This window comes from Panthera onca, chromosome B1, assembly GCF_046562875.1.
Source record: "Panthera onca isolate mPanOnc1 chromosome B1, mPanOnc1 haplotype 2, whole genome shotgun sequence".
NCBI lineage: Eukaryota > Metazoa > Chordata > Mammalia > Carnivora > Felidae > Panthera > Panthera onca.
The window spans coordinates 45,662,487-45,686,296 of record NC_138342.1 but is presented as its reverse complement, the minus strand read 5'-3'; the positions used below and the strand labels follow the sequence as shown (position 1 = coordinate 45,686,296).

Genomic DNA, 23,810 nt, shown 5'->3' with positions numbered 1-23,810 from the left:
TGTTATATAAAGCTGTAATACTATAAGTTTCATTTTGTTAATATCTTACATGAAATAGTATTTATAACAAACTAATCTACCAAAAAGATTAAACTAATTCCATTATAAGCCTTCAAAAAGGAAGCTATCCCTGAGACCAGACACAAAAAGAATGAGACTCCCACCTATGGCTCCAAGAAAATGACATTTTAATGCCCTAAAACCAAGCCACACATGTTAGGGTTAGGGTTAGGATTAGCCATTCCACCTTAACAAAATACTTAAAATTAGAAAACTTTATAGCTAGTAATATAGCTATAAAATTATTAAGTGCATACTGAACTAATCACCAATGAATTAACTCTTCATCTATAGAAAAGAACCAGTCTAAAGGATAATAACCATGTATGTATGTAGAGGTTGGATGTAGTAAATTTTACAAAAATTCTGACGTAACCAAAACTTCACAAATTTTTGCCAGGGGGGAAAAAAATCATAACCAATTTAAAAGCAGGAAAATAAGTATCATACTAGCTTTTTCCAACAAAGAACCCCAAACTCAAATATGACAGAAATCACATATCATCATTTTGGAAGAAACATTAGTTTGGAGTATATATTTTTAAAGAAAATCTCTTACCTTCCCTTGAAGACATTCAATCAAGTGACCAATAGTCATACGAGAGGGGATGGCATGGGGATTTATGATGATATCAGGGGTGATACCTTCACAGGTGAAAGGCATATCCTACAAAGGAATTTTTAAAAGGAGACAAACTTAACTCTCTTAGCTACAAAACTAGAACTGGCCCCCACCCTTGAAGTTTTCTACGTCCACAATTGTGCTCAACATGGTATCTTCATATACTTATTCAACACTAAAAAGTCAAGGCTTTATCACCTTTATACTTTTAAATTAAAGCAAATTTTAATAAAATGTTAAACAGAACTTTGGGTGGGGGTGAGGAAGATAAAAGACACCCACCTCTTGTCTATACTGAATACCACAAGTACCCTTTTGACCATGTCGACTAGCAAATTTGTCTCCAATCTGTGGAATTCTAACAGAGCGGACCTGAATTCATACAAAAAGAGGTTAGTTCAAACTGGTTTACTTTTTATAAACAGCTCTTCATAAACATACAAGTATGACAAAGCTATACTCACCCTTATTTTACAAAACTTATATCCTTCCTGATTGAGAGTTACCATAACCTGATCCACAATTCCCGTCTCACTAGTTCTAAGAAATGTGCTACAATCTCTCTTGGTATAGCGTCGATTAGTGCCCTCCAATTCATCTTCATTTTCAGGCAAGGTGACTGTTTTGCCTATAATAACATCATCTCCTGACACACGGACTCCAGGAGCTATCAAACCATCATCATCCAGCTTGTCATAAATGGCATGCCTCATACCTATGAAGAAACAGACAAGGAATTTTCTGAAATGGTACTACTATATAGAAAAGTATTTACAATGTCACATAATCCCTCTAAAAGATTAAAAACCAAATACATAAATCATTTCCAAGTCAGAGGGAAGTTCACAGGAATCTTTAACACCATGAATTTTTTTAAAAAAAGCACTGGACTGAGCACTGGAAAATCAGACTATTTGCTGGGTGACTTTGGATAAGGGTGTTGCCATGTTCTGATCTCTTTTTTACATGAAAAGGAATATCAAGGAGAAAAGACTATGCCCTCTAACACACATCCTCCCACAGAAACTTTTAATTTCATCTTGTGGAAATCTTAACTTCGATGGACATCAATTCATTACTACACAGAACCACCCACAGGAATGGAATAATAGATGATTTAAAAAATGTAACACATTTTACTTCACACAATACCATTAGAAGTCAAAACTGTGGCAGAGATGCCCCATTTCCCTGGGACATGCCATCCATTCCACCGCATACACAGTTTTTAAGTATCTGTGAAAATAACTAGAAAATAAGTTTGAGTTTTCTAGAAGAAACAAAAAAAAAAGTGCTAGGTGTCCTCTCACTTGTCTGTTAAATGTACACAAATATTGTGATTACACAAATGTAGTCACACTACAATGTGGAGAGGAGAGGGAGTTCCCATGCAAACACATAAACTGACGGACAGTTCACAGTACAAGTAAGAATGGGGCTGTAGCGTATTATATGAAATTATATGACCTCTCTAATCTCCTAAATACCCTCTTCAATGCAGGATCTACCAGGATGGAAGAACTAAAACAAGCCAGCTCTTACATGCAAAGACTTTTAGCAAACACACATATTTTCTTATATAAGAGTTCTAAGAATAACATGAAAACATATTCTCATGTGGTGGGAGGTTGGGGGGAGGGAGAAGAAAAATTATTCAGGAAAGCAATGGTAAAGTTAACTAACTTTAAATTCCATAATTTAGGGGCGCCTGGGTGGCTCAGTCAGTTAAGTGTCCAACTTTGGCTCAGGTCATCATCTCACAGTTTGTGAGTTCAAGCCCCACACTGGGCTTTGTGCTGACAGCTCAGACCCTGAAGCCTGCTTCGGATTCTGTGTCTCCCTCTCTCTGTTCCCTCCCCCACTCCCACTGTCTCTCCCTATCTCAAAACTAAATAAACATTAAAAAAAAAATAAAATTTTAAAAATAAATAAATAAAATTCCATAATTTAAACATCAGTATCACTTACCTTGGCATGTTTCACGGGTTGGCTTCTCAAAAACTTCTTCTTGATCAAATCCTTTTTTAGATTCCTGTTCTTTATATGATCGATAGAAAACAGACCTAAAACACATGGTTATAAAGGTAATTTCTACTTTCCTTTCATAAAAGGACTTAGAACATAACCAATAATTTTTACTTAATTGTTATTTGGGAGACAATTTAAACCATGAATCTAGGACAAGAGTTAACTGTATTAAGGGTCAAAGTTAAGTCCTAACTGCTGTTACATGGGCCACACATGTAGCATTTGACCCATAATCTTAACATGGCTGGATTATATGTGAGAAAGGTCACTAAATCCAACCTATCTGAAATAAGAATCCCTTCCATAATGTCCCTTAGAGATGGTCACACAGGATCTGCTCCAATATTTCTAATCAGAAGTTTATGATACTCGGCTATCATGTCTACCGTCTACCCTCTGATCCTAGTGCTATCCTCTAAAACTAAACAGAAAAAAATCCATCTTCTAAATTCCCAGTTTTTAACCAATCTTCATATGCCATGCATTTGAGATTATTTGCCAATAAAATAACTGAAGCATGATAAAAAAAAAAAAGATTGAAAAAAACACACTATAATTTTAATAGTTATTTATGGATCCTAAGATTACAGGTTTATTTTTATTTCTTTAGACGTTTCTGCATTATCTAAATGCAAAGATGTCTTTGCTTACCAAAAAAGAGTGTGGGAGGTGGGGGCCTCAACATATTAACATCTGAAAATCCTGAGACACAAGAAATAGTGTCTTCAGTCACTCATGACCATCAACCAGGCCTCCTGTTTTCTGGAGTCAGGCAATGATTTCACACTATATATAGGCATCCACACAACAGTATGTGTCTGCCAAATATCCACAAAGCATCATGAATTGAGGCAAAAGATTAAATATCTTAACAGAAAAATTTCTCTGCTGTCAAGTCAGATCAAAATCTCTTCTAGCCTGATCTTCAAAACCACCAAAAAGTTTGGATACATAAGCCAAACTTGTTTTTAAAAAACTTTTTTTGATTAAAATATTAATGTTTTGACAACTGTTGTAAATAGCTGACCTGAAAAAGCCTCTGTCTACAGCTGAACGATTCATGATAACAGAGTCTTCTTGATTATATCCAGTGTAAGATGCAATGGCCACAATGGAGTTGATACCTGTAGTGCATGTAAAAACATACATTAAAGTATCATATAGGAAACAAAGAAAAATTATTCCTTTTATTTTTTTTTGAAAAGTTAAAAATTCCTTAATTTTTTATTCCTAGTACCACTACCACAATTTATAGGGCAATATACCAGATGTAAAGAAAAAAAGAAAACAACAACAAAAAAGACAAAGCTATAATGGATAAAAGACCTCAGAAATGTACATCCAGGGATGCCTGGCTGGCTCAATCAGTAGAGCATGCGACTCTTGATCTCAGGGTCATGAGTTCAAGCCCCACAATGGGTGTAGAGATTACTTAAAAATAAAATCTTTAAAAATAGAGGGAGTCGGGGTGGGAATGCACATCTAATTGACACTACCCTGCATTAAGCAATAGTTGCACTTTTTGCAAACTGTGGCTAGGACAGTCCTAAATAAGAAAAGTTTCCTGTTTAAGCTGTAGTAACTTTTCTCACTCTGACTCATTGATCCTTCTGTGGCAGATTTTTACAGTTCCTCTAATGCATTTGGGACAAATATCTCAAAGTAACCTGTAGCTTTCCTGGTAACTCCTTGCTCTCTCTCCTGCTACGAACTGTAGCCCTTTTCTTCTGAGTTTTTTTTTTTTTTATAACTCTCTGCTACCACATCATTTACTTCCACCACTAGATCCATAATCACCACCACAGGGACTGCCCAAGCTTATTCCACTGAAACTGCCCTGTTTCGTGGGCCCATAATTTTACTTCTGTGGCCCACTGCTATTTCCAAAACCATTATAGTTCCCACCACCACATTTACCACCTCTGAAATTTCCTCTTTCATCGTAACCATCACCACCACCACCACCACATCCACCTCCTTGGTTTCCATATCCTGGTCCACCAACACCAGAACCTCCTCCACGACTATAACCAGGACCACCGTCATAGTTGTCACCCTCACCTCTTTTATAACTAACTCTGCTGCCATCATCTCCACCACCAGAACCTCTTCTTCCACCAAAGTTTCCACCATGGCCAAAGTCACCACTAGCTCCAAAGTTTCCCCCACCACCTAAAAAGTTGCCAGATCCACCTCCATGAGAACCTCTCTGCAATCCAGCAGACTGTATATCTAGTTTAGAAAGGGCCTTTACCACTTCACAATTATGCCCATTAGTGTAGTATTTCTGAACAACAATTTTATCAACTGTATCATGATCATCAAAAATTACAAAAACAAATCCTTTTTTCCACTCCACCCATCTTCCATAACTTCTGTGGTTTCAATCTTGCCAATCTTACTTTTCAAAGTAGTCTCTCATGGTATTCTTCTGTATTTTCTTTAATACAAAAGCTTTACAGAATCCTCTGTAAAAACAGCTCTCTTTGATTCCACTACACACCCATCAACCTTGTGTGGTCAAGCACACATTGCTGCATCCACCTCTTCAACAAATAAGTCACAAAACCAAAACCCCTGAAACCAAAACCATATAATCTGTAAGTGTGCCCCATTCTTTCAAAATGTTCTCTTCAACAATCATATGTAGTATCAAAGCTCAACCCACCAATAAACAGTTTTCTCAACTGCTCTGGTTCCTGTGAATCATGCCCTTCCTCCCCCTGGTAGCGATGGCTAGAGTGGGGCTGGAGGCGATCAGGCAGGGGTTTTACCGCCATTTTGAAACCAGACTTGCCTCTGCCAACTCAAGTTTGATATGGGACCGAAGGAAACGATGAGGCTAGTCACTGACCCTTTCTTTTAAAGCAATTTTATGTAGCCATATTTGCCACAAATGTTTTTCACCGCAGTACCTGTCAAAGTCTACTTCCCCTGGGATAGCAATAAATGAGGCAACTACTCTGAAGGCTTAATGAATAAAATAAGCAAAACCTGGGGCATCTGGGTGGCTCAGTCAGGCATCAGACTCTTGATTTCGGCTCAAATAATGCTCTCATAGTTCATGGCTTCAAGCCCCACGTTGGGCTCCATGCTGACAGCACTCCTTAGAATCCTCTCTGTGCCCCTCCCCTGCTCATGCTCTTTCAAAATAAACAAACTTTAAAAAAGGGGTAGTCATGGGCGCCTGGGTGTCTCATTCAGTTAAGCGTCTGTCTTCGGCTCAGGTCGTGATCTCACGGTTTGTGGGTTCGAGCCCCGCATCAGGCTCTGTGCTGATAGCTCAGAGCCTGGAGCCTGCTTCAGATTCTGTGTTTCCCTCTCTCTCTCTGCTCCTCCCCTGCTTGCACTCTCTCTCAAAAATAAATAAACATTAAAAAATTAAAAAAAAAAAAAAGAGGTAGTCATTCTCAATGTACCCATCTTATAATTGGTGATTACACATACAAGTCACCTCATATTTATAAAGTGCATCCCTGGGAAGCCTGAGTAGCTCAGTCGGTTAAGCGTGAAACTTCGGCTAAGGTCATGATCTCTCCATTTGTGGGTTCAAGCCCTGTGTCAGGCTCTGTGGTGACAGCCCAGAGCCTAGAGCCTGCTTCAGATTCTATGTCTCCCTCTCTGTGCCCCTCCTCCATTTACACTCTCTCTCAAAAATAAACATTAAATTTATTTAATTTACAAAGTACTTCCCTAAACCAAGTTTCACAATTTTCACAGCAACCCTGTGCCATAAATGAGGTACTACTATTCTCATCATTATCAGAAAGAACTATTTAAATGACTTATCCATGCTCCCAAAGTTAGTAAACAACAGACTCAAGTCCCAGCTCCTTGTCTCCTGATTTGCAGTTTGAACCTAGTACCATTCTGCTTTCCCTATACTAACAAAAACGTGGGGCCACCTTCCACACCACAATCTTATTTTTAGTTGCTGCTGCCCAAACTACTTTTGGTGAGACTGTAAAGAAAACAACAAGTACTTAAAAAGACAAAAGTTTAAAACACGCTATGAACTAGTAGGACTGAAATCTAAGAAATGACTGCTGAATGTGGGTGGAGTTTCAATGAATATAATGCACATATATGTGAATCAGATTTTCCAAAAATTAAAATACATTCAACTCTAAAGCTATAGTTAACATATCTTGATTTAAATATTTCAAATGTGGAGTAAAAGACTATGACTACAGAATACAAAGCAACTAAATCTGGATAACTGAATGTTCTGGTTATCTGAATTCTGAATCAAATGTTTATATTTGCTTCCCTAAAGCTAAATTCAACTTTCAAAAAGCAACCCACCCCTCATGAGAAGGCACACCATTCATTTACTCCTTTATGCATACAGCCAGGGGTGCAGTTTTAACAAGAAGGATGCAGCGTAAGAGGTGGTGGTGCTACTGGTCTGGGTCTGGGACACTGAAGACACACTCCTCTCCTCCAAGTCTCTCATTCCCAGTAATTCCCAACCGAAGGCACAAACAGATTTAGAGAGAGAGATGCATGCAAAGGGCAGGCCCTCCTCCCTAATAACAACATTTGCCCCTTAAAAGCTCTGGCTTCTATGCCACAGAAAGCTTTCTGCTGGCTATCTTAAACACGCCTGGCCCAAGGTAGCAGATTCCGGAGTTTTGTTTTTAACTTGAATCCATTCCTATTGCTTTGAAAAGTAAATTCAAAAGCTTAGATTTCAAACGTTTTTTGAAATATCAGATCGGGCATCACTGGGTCCACTTATATACATCACGGCCACAGCTGAAGCTACGGGCTAACCCCAGTGGAAAGGCAAACCTTTAACTTACTTACTCACCAATCCTGCCTAATGCTGTAGGAATCTGAGGTTGCAAGCCCTGTTTAAAACATAAAGCCCTGGGGCACCTGGGTGGCTCAGTTGGTTAAGCATCTGACGTCGGCTAAGGTCATGATCTTGCAGTTTGTGAGTTCGAGCCCCGCACTGGGCTCTGTGCTGACAGCCCAGAGCCTGGAGCCTGCTTCAGATTCTGTGTCTCCCTCTCTCTCTCTGCCCCTCCCCTGCTCATGCTCTGTCTCTGTCTCAAAGATAAATAAAACATTAAAAAAATTTTTTTTTTTTTTTAAGATAAAGCCCTGTTTAAAAGATTAACACTGGGCCGCCTAGGTGGCTCAGTTGCTTAAGCATCTAACAGTTGATTTTGGCTCAGGTCACAGTTTCACGGTTTGTGAGATCCAGCCCCATATTGGGCTTTGTACCGGTGGTGCAGAGCCTGCTTGTGATTCTCAATCTCCCTCTCTCTCTGCGCGCCCCCCCCACCCCCACTCGTGCTCTGTCTTGCACTCTCTCAAAAATAAGTAAATTTTAGGGGCATCTGGGTGGCTGAGTCACTTGGGTGTCCAACTTCGGCTCAGATCATGATCTCATAGTTTGTGAGTTCGAGCCCCAAATTGGGCTCTGTGCTGACAGCTCAGAGCCTAGAGCCTGCTTTGGATTCTGTGTCTCCCACTCTCTCTCTCTCTCTCAAAAATAAATAAACACTTAAACAAAAAAATAAAATTAAAAATAAAATTTTTTTAAAAGTTAACACTAAACACTGTGCTAAATATAACTTTGCTCTCTAAGGAAAAAGAATCATTCTAATAAGAAGGTATTTGTTCTTCTGAGAACCTTAATGGGTTTGTGTATTTAAATTTGGAGTAGGGGTGCCTGGGGGGCTCAGTCAGTTAAGTATCTGTTGATTTTGGCCGGCTAAGGTCATGATCTCACGGTTTGTGAGTTTGAGGTTCGTGAGTTTGAGCCCCGTGTCAGGCTCTGTGCTGACAGCTCAGAGCCTGGAGCCTGCTTTGGATTCTGTGTCTCCCTCGCTCTGCCCCTCCCCTGCACATGCTCTGTCTTGTCTCTCTCTCTCAAAAATAATAAACATTTAAAAATATATAAATAAAAATAAAAAAATAAATTTGGAGCAGAAAAAGCTAAAATGTTCTGCTTGGGACGAAAGGAGTATGAAATTCTCCAAGGAAAGGGCAGTGTCAAGGAAGTTGACAGTGGAGAAAACCCCATTAGCAGGCAAGGTCTTCAGAAAAGTCAAATAATCCTCCTGAAATCTACATGATTCCCCTATGAAATCTTTAGTAGCACCCACATGGTCACCATCCTTTTGTGTGGATTCTTTGGGAGAACTGGAAGAATTCAAAGTCTCAAACATAATCAAGAAGCATAATATAAGGAAAATACATAAAGATGCAGGTTCCTGAAGGCAGAGGAGGGTTTGAAAACTGGAGAATTTGCAGAAATCTCAGGATCTTGGGAGATGTGATATGATCCTACTACAGAGGAAGCCAGTAGTAGGACATATATGACATCTGTGAAACATGAAATAGGCAAGACTTCCTCAGCATGTCCTCACATTTTGGTGAGCACCACCTATGCCCCTTTCTTTTTCCAGGTGATATAGTCTATGATTCTCAACTGTCTTGGTCCTTGTGAGACTTTCTGCCTCTGTAACAATCCCCGGATCACCCACATACACTGTATCAACTATAGCCCAAGAGGCAGCTCCCTCCATCCTACAGCCTTTATCTATATGGGCAAGTTTGAGAGATCAGGCGAAATTTAGCTTTTAGAATAGATGTGATTAAGGCATGAAGCAATAACAGAATTGAAAGGCATGTAGTCCCGGGGCACCTGGGTGGCTCAGTAGGTTAGCCATCTGACTTCAGCTTAGGTCATGCTGTTGTGTTTCATGAGCTCAAGCCCTGCATCAGGCTCTGTGTTGACAGCTCAGAGCCTGGAGCCTGCTTTGGACTCTGTGTTTCTCTCTCTGCCCCTCCCCTGCTCATACTCTGTTTCTCTCTCAAAAATAAACATTAAAAGAAAACAAAAAAAAAATGAAAGGCTTGTAGTCCCATGCCTTCACCACTTCATACCAGTACCAAAAGAACATTTCAACTCCAATCCTTTACCTATTTTTCTTCTCTAGCCATAAAGAAATCATCATGTAAATGTTGAAGAAAGCACAACACTACAAGCATACCCCAAAGATACGAGCATACTTGCAGACAACCTAACAGATTGTTTTCCTAGACAAGAGTAACCCCTTGTGGAAGACTTTGAAAATAAATCATTCTTACCTGTAAGAATTTGCTATCAAAATGCTAAACCCCTAGTATAGTTAATAATTTAAGGCCACTACCTGCAAAGCAAACTCCACTAAATAACGTTACCCACAGTTAAAGCCAAAACCCTGTTAATAATAAGGTAAGAAAACAATTATGCCAAAGAATTATGCTGTCTCCTTTAATATTCAACACTCTTCTGCCCTTTAGACTTCTCTGCACCATTTTGCCGGCTGTCCAGTCTCCTTAGGACGCTCCTCTTGCAGCGGCACCTGAGTAGCTCAATTCTTGATTTCAGCTCAGGTCATCATCTCACAGTTTATAGGATCGAGCCCCATGTCAGGCTCCATGCTCACAGCCCGGAGCCTACTTGGGATTCTCTCTCTCCCTCTCTCTCTGCCCCTATCCTGTTCACATTCTCTCAAAATAAATTAATAAACTTCAAAACAAAAAATCTCCTGCTAACTCCTGATTCTCCTTAGCAGCAGCTACATCTCAAATCTCTTCTGATTCTTTTCCTGGTGCCTAAAGCTGTCTCTGACTTTATTTTCACTCTGAACTTCCCTTTAGCAATTTCATCATAATCTATAATTACCACTAATACATAAAAAACTTCACAGCTCCAGATCTGAGCTTCTTTCAAATCATATTTGCGACTCACTGTTGGAAAATCTTTTCTTACACGTTATAGCAACAACTGAAAATCAACATGCTGAAAACTGAACTTACTATCTTACCTCTAAAACATCTTCCTTCTAATGGGCTTCCAATCTTATTAATAGTACTCCTCTCTTCTTTATCATCCAAGCCACGAACACCAACAATATGTCCAATAATATTTCCAAGTCCCATCAAGGGTATTCCATTAGGCATCTCATCTCCTACTCTTCTTCATTTCTTAAGGACCTTACCAATTCTCAGACCACTGCAAAAACCTCTAAATTATCTTCTTCCAATACCATATCTAATTGTAATCTGTATCAACTGCCAGAATGATATTCCTAAATTTTTTTTTCTTCTTAAGTAAGCTCCATGCCCACGGTGGAGCCAATGCGGGGTCTGAACTCACAATCTTGAACTCAGATTCTTGATCTGAGATCAAGAATCAGATGCTTAACCGAGCCACCCAGGCACACCACCCCCAACTCTCAAAATAAATCCCAAATTGTATTACTTCCTTGTTCCAAAAGGCTGGATGGGTCTTCATTCTCAAAATTCAACCTGCTCTCTACACTATGAGACCAAAGTTCACTCCCATACATTTACACTTCAGTTATACTAAAGTGCCATGACTACTAACTGTTCCGTATCTCATACATTCATGCATCTAAGCCCTTCCTCAACCCCTCTCTCAAATACCCTTTTGTCAAACTATACGCTAGTCTAAAATGCCACCTCCCCCATGAAACTGGCTCTAGATTTCCAACAGGTATCAATCATTTCCTTCACTCTCTGCTTTCAAAGGATTCTGTACCTCGTCGTAACACTTTCCACATATCTATCTTTTATTATTTGTGTTCAAGTTTCCCACCACATTATAAATTTTGAGATAAAAGAGGTTGTGTCATAAGTTATTTTATTCACCCTCCCAAGCATTCAAAGTACTTAAGCATGACAGGATCTTAAAAGGTAAAGAATAGTGGCGCCTAGGTGGCTCAGTAGGTTACACATCCTACTTTGGCTCAGGTCATGATCTCATATGACTCGTAAGTTCCAGCCCACGTCAGGCTCTGTGCTGACCTCTCGGAGCCTGGAGCTTGCTTCAGATTCTGTGACTGCTCCCCCCCCTCTGCCCCTGACCCTCCCCCTCATGCACTTTCTCTCACTCTCTCTCAAAAATAAACATTAAAAAAATTTTTTTTGATACAAAAAATTTTAAAAAAACTGAAAAACAAAACTGAACATACCTGCTGGCAGCTCTCTAAATCGTAGATATTCCATAGACCGTGTAGTCACAAGTGGTTTTTGAGGATAATACAGAACATGGGCCAGTGTATCCATACGAACATGGAAGTTGGTGATATAAACTCCCATAGCCTGCTTACCCATAGCAGACTGGTATGTGTTTCTAGGGGACTAAAGGTAGAAATGAAAAGCAGAATCAATGAAAATTTAATGCTTCTAAAGCAACAGATTCTACAGGGTACTACACAAATCAGAAATATGGCTGGTAAAGGTCATGTTTTTTTCTGAAAGAGAAGTCATAACCATTTGGAATAATTATGGCTAACAGTGAAACAAACAAAAAAAAGCATATTAAATGCTGATTCCATATGCGTTCACAGCCTTTTCATCAACACACTTTTCTTTACGAAAAACTACAGATTAATCTCTAAGTTGTATTCTTCTTCCCCCAATACCTCAAAAAACCAGAAGTTAAAAAAACTGCTACCAACCTGGTTATGATCAGGAAAGGGAATAATAGATGCACAGACACCAAGAATCATCGATGGATGAATCTCGCAGTGTGTATATGTGGAACAATAAGCTACTTCTTTCTCCTGTAAATCATCTGGAGTCATTGCAAGCATCACTGTTTCTTCTTCCAGAGTATCAATATATTCTACTACCCCACTGGCCACAAGATCCTGCCAACTAAAAAAGAGGAATTCACTTTGGAGTGCCTGGTTGGCTCAGTCGGTTGAGTGTCCAACTCAATTTCACCTCAGGTCATGATCCCAGAGTCATGGGATCAAACCCTGCATCTGGCTCTGTGCTAAGTGTGGAGCCTGCTTAGGATTCATTCTCTCTCTGCCTCTTGCCCCTCTACCCTGCTCGCACTCTCTCTAAAAAAATAAAAATAAAATAATCGCTTCTCGGACTTTTGGCTAAGATCAAGTGTAAAAATAAAAATAAAATAAACTTTAAAAGAAAAAGAAGTATTCACTTTATTTCCTTATCTACTGAAGTATTTTAACTAAGCTTCCTGCTTAATAAAAAAGAGTATTCCTATATCAGGGCACCTAGGTGGTGGCTCAGTTACTTAAGCATCAGACTTTGGCCCAAGTCATGATCTCACAGTTTGAGTTGGAGCCCTGCAGTGGGCTCTCTACTACCAGCACAGAGCCAGCTTCAGATCCTCTGTTCCTTGCCCCCCCACCCAGGCTACTGCCCTGCTCTAAAATATAAACAAACAAAAAAAGGGTATTCTTTTATCTACATGTACGGATACAGAAAGAGTTCCAAAATAGGTATATTACTGTTAATAGTGAAAAAAAGCAAGTTACTATAAACAACACACACAAAGTATGATCCTATATCACTATTAGTTTGTCTTGGTTTGTTCTAATACATGGGTGTATGGGTTACTTGTTAAGAGGAGAGTATGGATTAGGGGCTTTTATGTATTTTTATTATACACATTGTTTGACTTCTTTTACAATAAAAAATATACATTCAAATATTTTTAAAAATAAATTTTAAAGCAGATTCATCTTTTTATTAAATTTATTTGCTATCACATTATTCATATTAAATGTTATACAATTTCTATTAAGTTATTTCTAGTAAGTTATTTCTTATCAGACTTCAACATGTCACAAAGACTTTAATGCTTTAACAAAACGCTACAAGTTCTTGATAATAAAAATTAAGAAAAACAAATGTGACTGTACAAAGTGCCTTTTTGGGGCAACGAAATATTCTGGAATTAGTGGTGATAGTTGCACAATCAGGAATATACTAAAAACCACTGAACTATATGGCATACGAATTATACCTCAATTTTTTCCTCATGCATGTTCTTACCTGTAGTTGTTATATTCTCTCTCTTTCAATTGATCAATATGTCTCTTCTTTAGAAGTAGTTTTTGTTTTTCTACAATCAGAAGTGGCCTACAAATACGTCCTGCATCGGTATAGATCCGAATCTCCCGCTCTCGAATATCTCTGATCATAGAAACCTACATGTAAAAAGACAAAACAGTCTCATGAACTTTTTCTCTGTATCACTAAGACTTAGCTAAAAATATAATAAAGTTCCTAGTAAATTTCTGGAGCAAACAATTATCAAATAAAATGGACAAATCTTTTTTTTTTTTAAATGGACAAATCTTGCAGCAGCTGGGTGGCTCAGTTGGTTAAGCATCCAACTCCTAATTTTGGCTCAAGTCACGATCTCATGGTTCCTGAGTTCCAGACCCACATTGGGCTCTGCGCTGTCAGCACTAAGCCTGCCTGGGATCCTCTCTCCCCCTCTCTCTACTCGTCACCTGCTTGCATGCATGTGCATGCCCTCTCAAAATAAATAAACCTTTTAAAAAAATGGACAAATCTTAGTTTATCATTGTTCGATATACTAAAAACCTAAGTATAATTTAAAATTTTATAAGGAATAATTATTTAACCTTGGTAATTATAAAGCTGAATATCTGGCAATGCTGTCATGCAAGATAAAGCAAAATGAAGAAAATATATTTGTGTCATCACAAACACTAGAGATAGCAATTTATTTTGTCTCTGATAATTACATAGACTTCACTCTGCAACCTTTCAGTAACCAGCCATTATCATTTTGCATCTATCATACTTTCTTGGAAACAAGCCCACCTTCTGACACTGACCTAATCAGACAAATGGCTTATAATTTACCTGTCCGATACAGCAGACATTAGCCACATGTCATTATTAAGCACTTGAAATATGGCCATTCTGAACTGAGAGACGCTGCAGTGTACAATGTGTATAAATTACACAGTGGATTTCAAAGAGTACCACATAAACAAAGCAGAAACAGACCCATAAACACAGAAAAACTAGTGGTTACCAGACAGGAAGGAGTTGGGAGGATGGGCAAAAAAGGGTAAAGGGGAGTAGTAGGAAGTACAAGCTTCCAGTTATAGAATGAACAGATAATAAGTAGTACAGTGCAGAGAACACAGTCAATAGCATTATAATAACATGTATTGCTACTATACATGACAGATATAGCTGCATTTCTGGTGAGCACAGCATAATGTATAGAACTGTCAAATCAATATGTTATACACCTGAAACTAATGCAATACTGTACATCAACTACCCTTCAATAAAAAAAAGTACCACATAAAAATAAAGGATACAAAATTTCTCATAACTACTAATTAGATGTTGAAATTATAGTACTTTGGATAGAACAGGTCAAATAAAATATATTAAAATTATTTTCATTTTCTAATTTTTTAACATGGCTACTATATCCATGGGTAGCTCACATGATATTTCTACTGGGTAGCACTAGAAAATATATTCCCAGAAAACATACTTTATTTTTTTTAATGTCTACTTATTTTTGAGAGACAGTGTACAGTAGGGGAGGGACAGAAAGAGGGGGACAAAGGATCCAAGGCAGGTTCTACGCTGACAGCAGCATGTCCAATGTAGGGCTCGAACTCATGAACCATGAGACCATGACCTGGGCAGAAGTTGGATGCTTAACCAACTGAGCCACCCAGGCGCCCCTATTCCCAGAAATTATAAAAGATATTTTGGGCAGGGCACTTTCTGGCTCAGTCAGAACATGCGACTCTCGATTTTGACTCAGGTCATGATCTCAAGCCTCTCATTGGGCTCCAAACTGCCTAAGATTCTCTCACTCCCTGTCTCCGCCCCTCCCCACCTGCCCCTCTCCAAAAAACAAAAATTGGGGGGAAATTCCCAATAAAGAACATAGTTATGCGGTACCTGGGTGGCTCAGTCAGTTAAGCATACGACTCTTGATTTCAGCTTGGGTCATGGTTTCACAGTTCGTGGGTTTGAGCCCCACGTCAGGCTCTGTGCTGACAGGGTGGGACCTGTTTGAGATTCTCTCTCCCTCTCTCTCTGCCCCTCCACCACTCACACTGTCTCTCTCTCTCAAAATAAACTTTAAAAAAGCATCACCTAGACTTCTGACAATGTACTCTATAATTCAAGAGAAAGCAGTTAAAGAAATGCCAATGTAAAGAAAATTGTCACTAGTCTTATGCCTTGTTTAGAAATCCTGTAGACATCTACTCTTAATTAAAGGCTCACTTCAGACACAATGATGTCCATCTGTCGCCGCAACTTCCTCAGGGTGTTCATAAGTTGTTCAGGATCTTTATGTATTCCAACCCAGCAGCCATTAACAAAAATCTTGGTTGCACTAAAATGTGAAACCAAAAGCATTTTGCAGTTAGTAACTCTATACTAAGCAATAACCAAAGATTAACAATAGTTTCAAAAAAGAAATCATGTCTATACACACTCAGCAATAGCTGCAGGAGATATTTCTTCTAAATTTTCCATACTCCATTCTTCTAAAAATTCAAGAATTGGAGAAGGCTGAGATCCAACTGAAATATAAGCCATCAGGGCTAAATTCTTCACAAGTCCTACAGCATGGCCCTACGAATAAACAAAGTATTACTCATATGGATTTAACATACCTATCAAAATTCCTTTCCATAAACATTTTTCCTTCAATTTGATTTCAGGATTTACTCTAAGAACAAAATCATAAATAAAACATTAATTCTAAAACCGCATAGCAAATTACTTACTTCTAAAAGTAATTATATACTCTACATAATTATTGGTAGACTTTTTGTCCTGAACGTAAATTCTAATGTATTACCTCTGGGGTCTCAGCAGGACACACCATTCCCCACAATGTATTATGCAATTGTCTTGGTTTTGCTAGCTTGCCATCTCTACCAATAGGAGAATTTAAACGACGCAGGTGAGAAAGAGTAGACGCAAATGTCAGGCGGTTTAACACCTAGAAAACAATATCAAATCTTTGTAGTTTGGGCATTTCTGTTACTCATGCTACCGCATTTTTAGCAAATACTAGAATGAGGCAAAGTCACATTTTAACCTATAATCAACTGACTCTCAAACTCTCCCTATCCCTCCTTTCTCCATCCCTTCCCTAGATAATATCATTCATCCCATAACTTAAGTGCCCCTCATAGCAGGGATGGCATATATGTGATATACAGTTCTAACATATCCACATAAATGTTTTATATATGATCACCTCCAACCACTAGGATATTAGTCCCACAAGAGTTACTGTCCCTAACCCCCCACTGTTCACAGGTCAACACTGTACTGTACTTTGTACTTTAGTTAACTTCTAATATGGAGCTTTTAAGATATAAAAATTTCACTAACATGGACCATCTTATGTCTTAGCAGGTACACTAACTTATTAACTACCTTGCTGCAATCCAAAACTTTAACCTCTTAAGTAATGCTAACAGCTAATTTAAGGAAAATTTCATTTTCATAATTCAATATCCCCCAGTGCTTTTACATCTAAGAAAAAAAAAAAAGTAAAATAATTTACATTTAATGAATGAAGGGATCTATTAGTCTCACAACATTTTCCTATCAAACCTGTAGTTACAGTCGATGTCCTTACCTGAGATACTCCAGCTCTGGCTTGATGAGCTTTCTTTTGGTCACCCCAGTTTCCAGTAGCTAATGAATATTTTAGGCCATCAGATATAATCCTTGTTTTAATTGCCAACTCCAAATTAAAATCCTTTCCTCGATCAATAAACTTCTGTGCATAGATCCGCACCTCTTTAAGCAAATTCTTAAACATACTGCCAAATAAAATGGTATTTTAAATATGTAAAGGTCAACAACATGCATTCTCAATATGGACAATTTTGCCCACAGGGGGTGAAAAGTAGTTCGGGTAGGGGGAGGGAAGCGTTACTACTTTTTATGTAAAAAGCACTACTGTACTCACAGTACATAAACACACATGAGGTGAGCAACTAGGGAAAAATGTCAGACTCCTTAGTAGGGTGAAACAGTAGGCTGAAAAATCACTATTCTACAACACACTAAATAATAGAATATGAAGAAAGAAATATTGCTAATATTATCTTTTTTGTATTGTTTACAGATTTTGCTTTTAAAAATAACTTTTCTGAATATAAAAGTGTTATATGTTCATTACAGGAAGTATAGAAAATACAAAAACACAGGAAGAATAAAATAAAAATCATATTACATCAATACTATGAGACAACGGCTGCTAATATTTTGACAGATTTCCCTCCAGCTTTTGGGTTTTTATAAAATGCAAAAGAAGGACTAATAAAAATTCCAATATCATCAGTACTTAGCAAATGACTTATAAAGCTACCAGAGAAATAAAGAAAACGTATACAAGTAATAACCTGCCCTTACAAACCTGAAATTCACAGACACGAAGTAGAACAAAATCTGGGTGAGTGGCAAACAGAATGTAGCCAACTTCATATATACCCAATATGGATGCCAAGACAGTTTAGGACCTCCACTAGTGCAATGACAAATCTAAAGTGAAATCTCTCTACTTGTAACTGTTATCATTCTCATTCCTTACCCTCTGAATAAGAATGCAAGTAGTGGTCCAGCAAGATCCAATCTTTTGTTTCCATAGTGATCCCTGTCATCTAATTCTCTTCTACCCAAAGCTGCTAAAAGCAACCGATGAACCATGTACCTTTAAAAAAAAGAAGAAGTGAAAAAGAAAACATATGGCTTTTGGCTTTTTAAAAAATTTAAAAACACCATTCTGACATTTTTTTAATGCTCTTTGAGCCACCTAGGCACCCCTGTGATATTTTTAACTTCAAGAAAAACTATCTTGGCAAAAAACTTAAAATGATATTTAACATACCCCAAGAAATAAGCTTTTTTGGTCTCACAAAAATCACTGACACCGACATGAGGGAGCATTTCTTTTTGTAAGACTTCTTTTGCATATTTAATTCTTTTCTCTTTGGTGACACCAGGCTTTGCCCCTCTTGAGCCAATGAAATTCAGTGCAACATTCTGTTCTTGGATGACAAAAGCTTCATCGAGAGAAGGTTTCACCTATCAGACAATTCAAATAAGAGTCATTTTCACCTTAAGTCAACTATAACTTTACTTTGTAACATGTTAAATATCCCTATGTACTAACAGAATATGCAAATATTTTTTGAAAAACCAAGGAATCACAAAATCTTGTAAGTTGAATACACTTTTAAGATCTAGAGATCTCTTGACAAAATCTCATCAACACAGGTAACTCTACTTCCTTAAAAAATATAAATAATTCCATTATAAAAAGAGTACTGTGTTTTTGGTTTTTACATTTTAACAAATGGCAAAACAAAAATTCCTTCCAAACACCTTATACCAAATTAGAGAACTTTTAATAGTCAAAATTAAAATTTACTAAATTACAAATGCATAAAAGTGCCAGGCTATTTTCAGCCTTGGTTTAAGAGGTTATTAACCTATAAATAAAACCACTCAGTTTTTTTTTGTAAAGGAGAATATTTTATAAAGACCTACATTTCATACCTGCGATTAAGTAAACCGTGGCCTCTGAGCAGCCATGTAATCAGTTTGCTCATCTACAAGTGGCTAGATAAAATAATCTCTAGGTTTCACTCTAGTTCTAACATTCTAAAATTCCAATTTTACACAATAATGAGCATGAGGAATGAAGGGTAACACTGAGTAACTCTGGCCACTGTAAATACCCTTAATCCTATCACATATACTGAAATGCCTTTCCTGCCTTTGACTTCCTATGTCTATTTAACACTGATCCTCAAGTTTAAACATCCAAATTCCAATCATGGAACCAAAGATCAGAAAAAGGTAACATAAAGCAGTCAGCATATGGTAAATGAAAGTGATCTTTTTAAATTGTCATTCTTGTTCTGAAATTGTTCTGTTAAGGTTAATCTGGATTTGAGGTGCCTGGGTGGCTGAGTCGGTTAAGTGACCGACTTCAGCTAGGGTCATGATCTCACAGTTCCTGGGTTCGAGCCCCACATCAGGCTCTGTGCTGACAGCTCGGAGCCTGGAGCCTGCTTTGGATTCTGTCTCTCTCTCTTTCTCTCTCTGCCCCTCCCCCACTCATGCTCTGTCTCTCTTTCCTTCAAAAATAAATAAACATTAAAAAAAAAAGGTTAATCTGGATTTGGAAAAGGAGTAACAATCATTTTCAGAAGAAAGAATTAAAGCACTTTTGCACAGTAAATGCTGGACTCACAGACTGTAAAAATTGGCCTAAGCTTCAAAAGAGCTAAAGGAACAAAGAGTAATTTTCAAAAAAAAAAAAAAAAAAAAATTATATATATATATCAATCAGCTGTTTCACTTTACTAAGAAAATTCTAGTTTGAATACAGTCTGAATCACTTGGGATGCCTTTTGGATAAAATCATGTATTTTTCTTTTATACTTTATACTAATATGACTACTGATAAAAGCTTAAAGTAAAATCTAGCCAGAATCCATTTTTCTCATGAAACTGCATCAACGTTCTAAAAACTAATATGTACTCACTCCACCATCTCACTATGTGACCAACATTTATGTAGCCTCCATTTAACCTTTTTTCTCTATAGTCTTAAAGACTCCGGACAATTCAGGACAACTTTAAGTATATCAACTACTACTGAAACAAGAATCATCAATGAAAAACAATGACAAGGAAATGGTTCTTTATCTAGATCAAAGAATCTTCCGACAAATTTAGTAACTTTACAGTAGAGGAACCTAAGACACCACTGTAGAGTTTACAAATAACAGGACAAAATTCCATCACGAAACTCCTGATGCAATGCCCTGGGAAGCACACAATATTACTTCTATTATTTTTCCTGCCAAAAAAGCATAAATTGAATCTAATCATGAGGAAATACCAGAAAAGCCCAAATGGAGGGAAATTCTACAAAATAACTGGCCTATCCTCCTCCCCAAAAATTTCAATATTATGGAACACTGAAGAAAAAGACAAGGAAAGATTTAAAGAGACTTAAAGACACTTAAAAATGACATGCAATGCACCATCCTGGGCTGGATTCTGAACCAGGGGGGAAAAAAGCATTAAGGACATTATCAGGACAAGTGGCAAAAACCTGAATAAGATCTATGGCTTAACAGCACTGTACCTAAGGTTAAAGGTTCTGATTTTGGTAAATGTATTATGAATATGTAATTAATGTCCTGGTTCTTAGGAAATACACACTGAAGTATTTCGGAGTAAAGGGAAATGATGCCCAAAACTTACTCTCAAATGGTCCAGAAAAAAAATAATGTGTTTATATAGATAGAGAATGCTAAAACAAATGTAGCAAAGGTCACAATGTAGCAAAGGTAAACTAGTGAATCTGGATGAAGAATATACAAGAGTTGTAATTTTTCTATAAATCTGAAATTATTTCAAAATAAAAAGTTTTAAAAAAGAAGTTGTATCAACTATTCACTTTCCTTCTTTAAATTGCACCAAGCTGGTATGCTTTCTGATGTTCCTTACTATGGTTTCCTCTTGCTGCTGTCAGTGAACTTTTGGCTGCCTCTAGTTGGCTGCCTCTAGTTCTTATGACTATTTTACACAGAATTGTCAAGAAAGAAGCTGAGACAGCCTGAAGGCTTTTGCTAAATAGTAAATGGCATGGGATTTCTGACAGCTAAATTACTCTTCAGAGCAGCTTTCTACTGTTTTAAGATTAGCAACAGTCAGTAACTTCAAACCTCTTAGAAAACACTACAAAGACATTTTGCTTTCACATTACCATTTCCATCATCTCTGGATCTTCAAAATCATAAATAATATGCTCTAAAATATCTCTGTCAGACACAAAACCTAATGCTCTGAACACAATAATGATGGGAACTTCCTGCTTGATGTATGGTAGCGTTGCCACAATGCGCTGACCAATAGCACTCTTTTTTGCACCCTGAAAAAATAAAAATCATTAGAGTATCATACAAAGAGATCACAGCCATATAAAAACACCATGAGAACCACTCATATACATGTTCATTGTATATATTTCAAAAGATGCATACCTCTCATACTCTAAGGAACATCCCATGGATGCTTTCCAAAACCACTGGAACAGGTTTACTAATTTTATGAACAGGTTGATCATTTAGAACTGAGAGAACTTCCATCCTCTACTATCTGCCTGGCAAAATTCTCTCAGAATTACCCAATACTGTATTTGGAAATTACATCAGGCTACAAAAGAATATGAACACTGATCCCACACCCTCTCCCCCCATAGAGAACAAAAACAAAAACAAACTAAAAAAAAACACACAAAACTCCCAAAGAAAGATATGAGGGCTAAAGGGAAAAAAAAAAAACAGAGAGACAAACATGGGGGAAAAACACAGCAGAGAATGAAAAATTCAGAGCTGATCTGTATCTCACTTAAATATTTCAAAATTAATAAATAGCTCCTTTCACACAAGTTTCTTTTCTCCAATTTCTCTTTAATTCTACACACATACAAAAAGTTACTAACCTACAATGACATACCATCAACTGACCTCTCCATTTTATATTTTTTTCTTCAATATTAAGCTCTCTCTTCTCTTGGCCTCATAACCCTACATTATCATGGTCCTTCTAATAACAATTTCTGTCATCTCTCTCCTCCTACTTTAGGCCTCCTTCCTTATCTCCCATCTTATGGCTGTTCAGTAACAATTCACAAACGATTTTTAGGAGCACCTGGGTGGCTCAGTCAGTTAAGCATCCGACTCTTGGTTTTGGCTCAAGTCATGGTCTCTCAGTTCATGGATTTGAGCCAAGAGTTGGGCTCACTGCTGACAGCATGGAGCCGACTTGGGATTCTTGCTCTCCCTCTCTCTCTCTGCCCCTCCCTCTTCCCTCCCTGCCTCCCTCTCTCTCAATAAACTTTAAAATAAATGATATCCAAATCTTCATCTTGCCCTTTTTCCTGTACCCTCAGCCCTCATATCTCCAAATGCCATTTGGTTCTCTCTACTTACATATCCATGAGATGATAAATGTTGCTATTGGAGGAATTTGCTACACAGCAATAAGTAAATAATACAATACCTACCACATAACACTGACAATATAGTCCAGAAAAGCTCTAAGAATGCAGCCTGATAAACCGTAAGTCTAAACAGGGGGTGCCTGGGTTGCTCAGTTGGTTAAGCATCCGACTCTTGAGCTCGACTCAGGTCATGATCTCACAGTTCATGAGATCAAGTCCTGTATCAGGCTCTGTGCTGACAGCATGGAAGCTGCTTGGTATTCTCTCTCTCTCTCTCTCTCTCTCTCTCTCTCTCTCTGCCCCTCTTCATGCTCTCTCTCAAAATAAACAAACTTAAAAAAAATTACAAGACTAGACAAAAAGAAGTAAACCCAAACAATATCATATTCCAGTCCATACCTGTCCTCCTCTCGCCAGCATGCTAACCCAAATAGTACTGGTGGGTCGGGAAGAATTCTCCAGACATGATCTACACTCTCCTGTGTAGGCATATTTAGAATCCTTTTTGGCAAACACATAGACTGTGTTTGTTGCCATTTTTTCTTGAGCAATCAGAACCTTTGTGGACAATAAAAAAGTTACACCATAAAACCCACAGGTCCTTGAAGTAGAAAGAAGAATAAAAAATCTGCATCTTAAAACTTCCAGGTTATTCTGTATACAAGCTTTTTAATTTCAACTTTCATAATTTAAATCTTTATTATGATTTTATAATTTTCTTTAAGTAATGCTTACTATACCTTTTCTGACCCATTAATAATGAAATATCCACCTGGATCCAAGGGGCATTCATTTAACTCACAAAGATCACGATCTGTTAAGCCATTCAACAGGCAGTAAGTTGAACGCAACATAATCGGAATTTTTCCTATAAAAGTTTTCTGATGCTGAGTTTGAAGTTGTTCTTCACCTTCTTTAATGACAGTTTTGGTTATGTCAACATAAAGGGGAGCAGAATACCTTTAAAAACAAAAGTAGATCACAAGTAACAGTAAGATGTTTACTAAATCACTCAACTGGTTAAAATTACATTTTCTGAATGGTATTTCAATTATCAGCTACTGGAAAAATTCTTACGTGAGATTTCTTAATCTGGCCTCGTTTGGCATCATTGGTGAAGGAGCACCATCTCTTTCCCAATGGGTAGGCTTGGAGAGGTAAATTTGTTCAAACTTCAGCAAATATCTTGGCTAAAATGAAACCAAAAAACATGAAGAAGGGTAATTTTTGTCCATTAAAGTTTTAATG

The 23,810-nt window shown here is 37.7% G+C and overlaps 1 protein-coding gene and 1 pseudogene across 2 annotated transcripts in view; both read right to left on the bottom strand.

Annotated features, from left to right (window-relative positions):
* The window catches only part of POLR2B (RNA polymerase II subunit B), a 42,106-nt gene that overhangs the window by 5,389 nt on the left and 12,907 nt on the right, over positions 1-23,810 (bottom strand). For both annotated transcript variants that reach the window (XM_060655713.3, XM_060655712.3), the window contains exons 5-22: positions 23,640-23,752; positions 23,303-23,522; positions 22,962-23,120; positions 21,324-21,488; positions 18,426-18,622; positions 18,129-18,248; positions 17,169-17,355; positions 16,377-16,520; positions 16,008-16,147; positions 15,794-15,905; positions 13,550-13,704; positions 12,199-12,397; positions 11,710-11,878; positions 3,738-3,834; positions 2,651-2,745; positions 1,147-1,397; positions 965-1,054; positions 620-727 (exon numbers count right to left, since the gene is read on the bottom strand). In XM_060655713.3, coding sequence (XP_060511696.1) covers positions 620-727; positions 965-1,054; positions 1,147-1,397; positions 2,651-2,745; positions 3,738-3,834; positions 11,710-11,878; positions 12,199-12,397; positions 13,550-13,704; positions 15,794-15,905; positions 16,008-16,147; positions 16,377-16,520; positions 17,169-17,355; positions 18,129-18,248; positions 18,426-18,622; positions 21,324-21,488; positions 22,962-23,120; positions 23,303-23,522; positions 23,640-23,752 — 2,721 coding nt within the window. The remainder of the gene's footprint in view (positions 1-619; positions 728-964; positions 1,055-1,146; positions 1,398-2,650; positions 2,746-3,737; positions 3,835-11,709; positions 11,879-12,198; positions 12,398-13,549; positions 13,705-15,793; positions 15,906-16,007; positions 16,148-16,376; positions 16,521-17,168; positions 17,356-18,128; positions 18,249-18,425; positions 18,623-21,323; positions 21,489-22,961; positions 23,121-23,302; positions 23,523-23,639; positions 23,753-23,810) is intronic.
* On the bottom strand, positions 3,852-6,071 carry LOC132692887 (heterogeneous nuclear ribonucleoprotein A3 pseudogene; annotated as a pseudogene).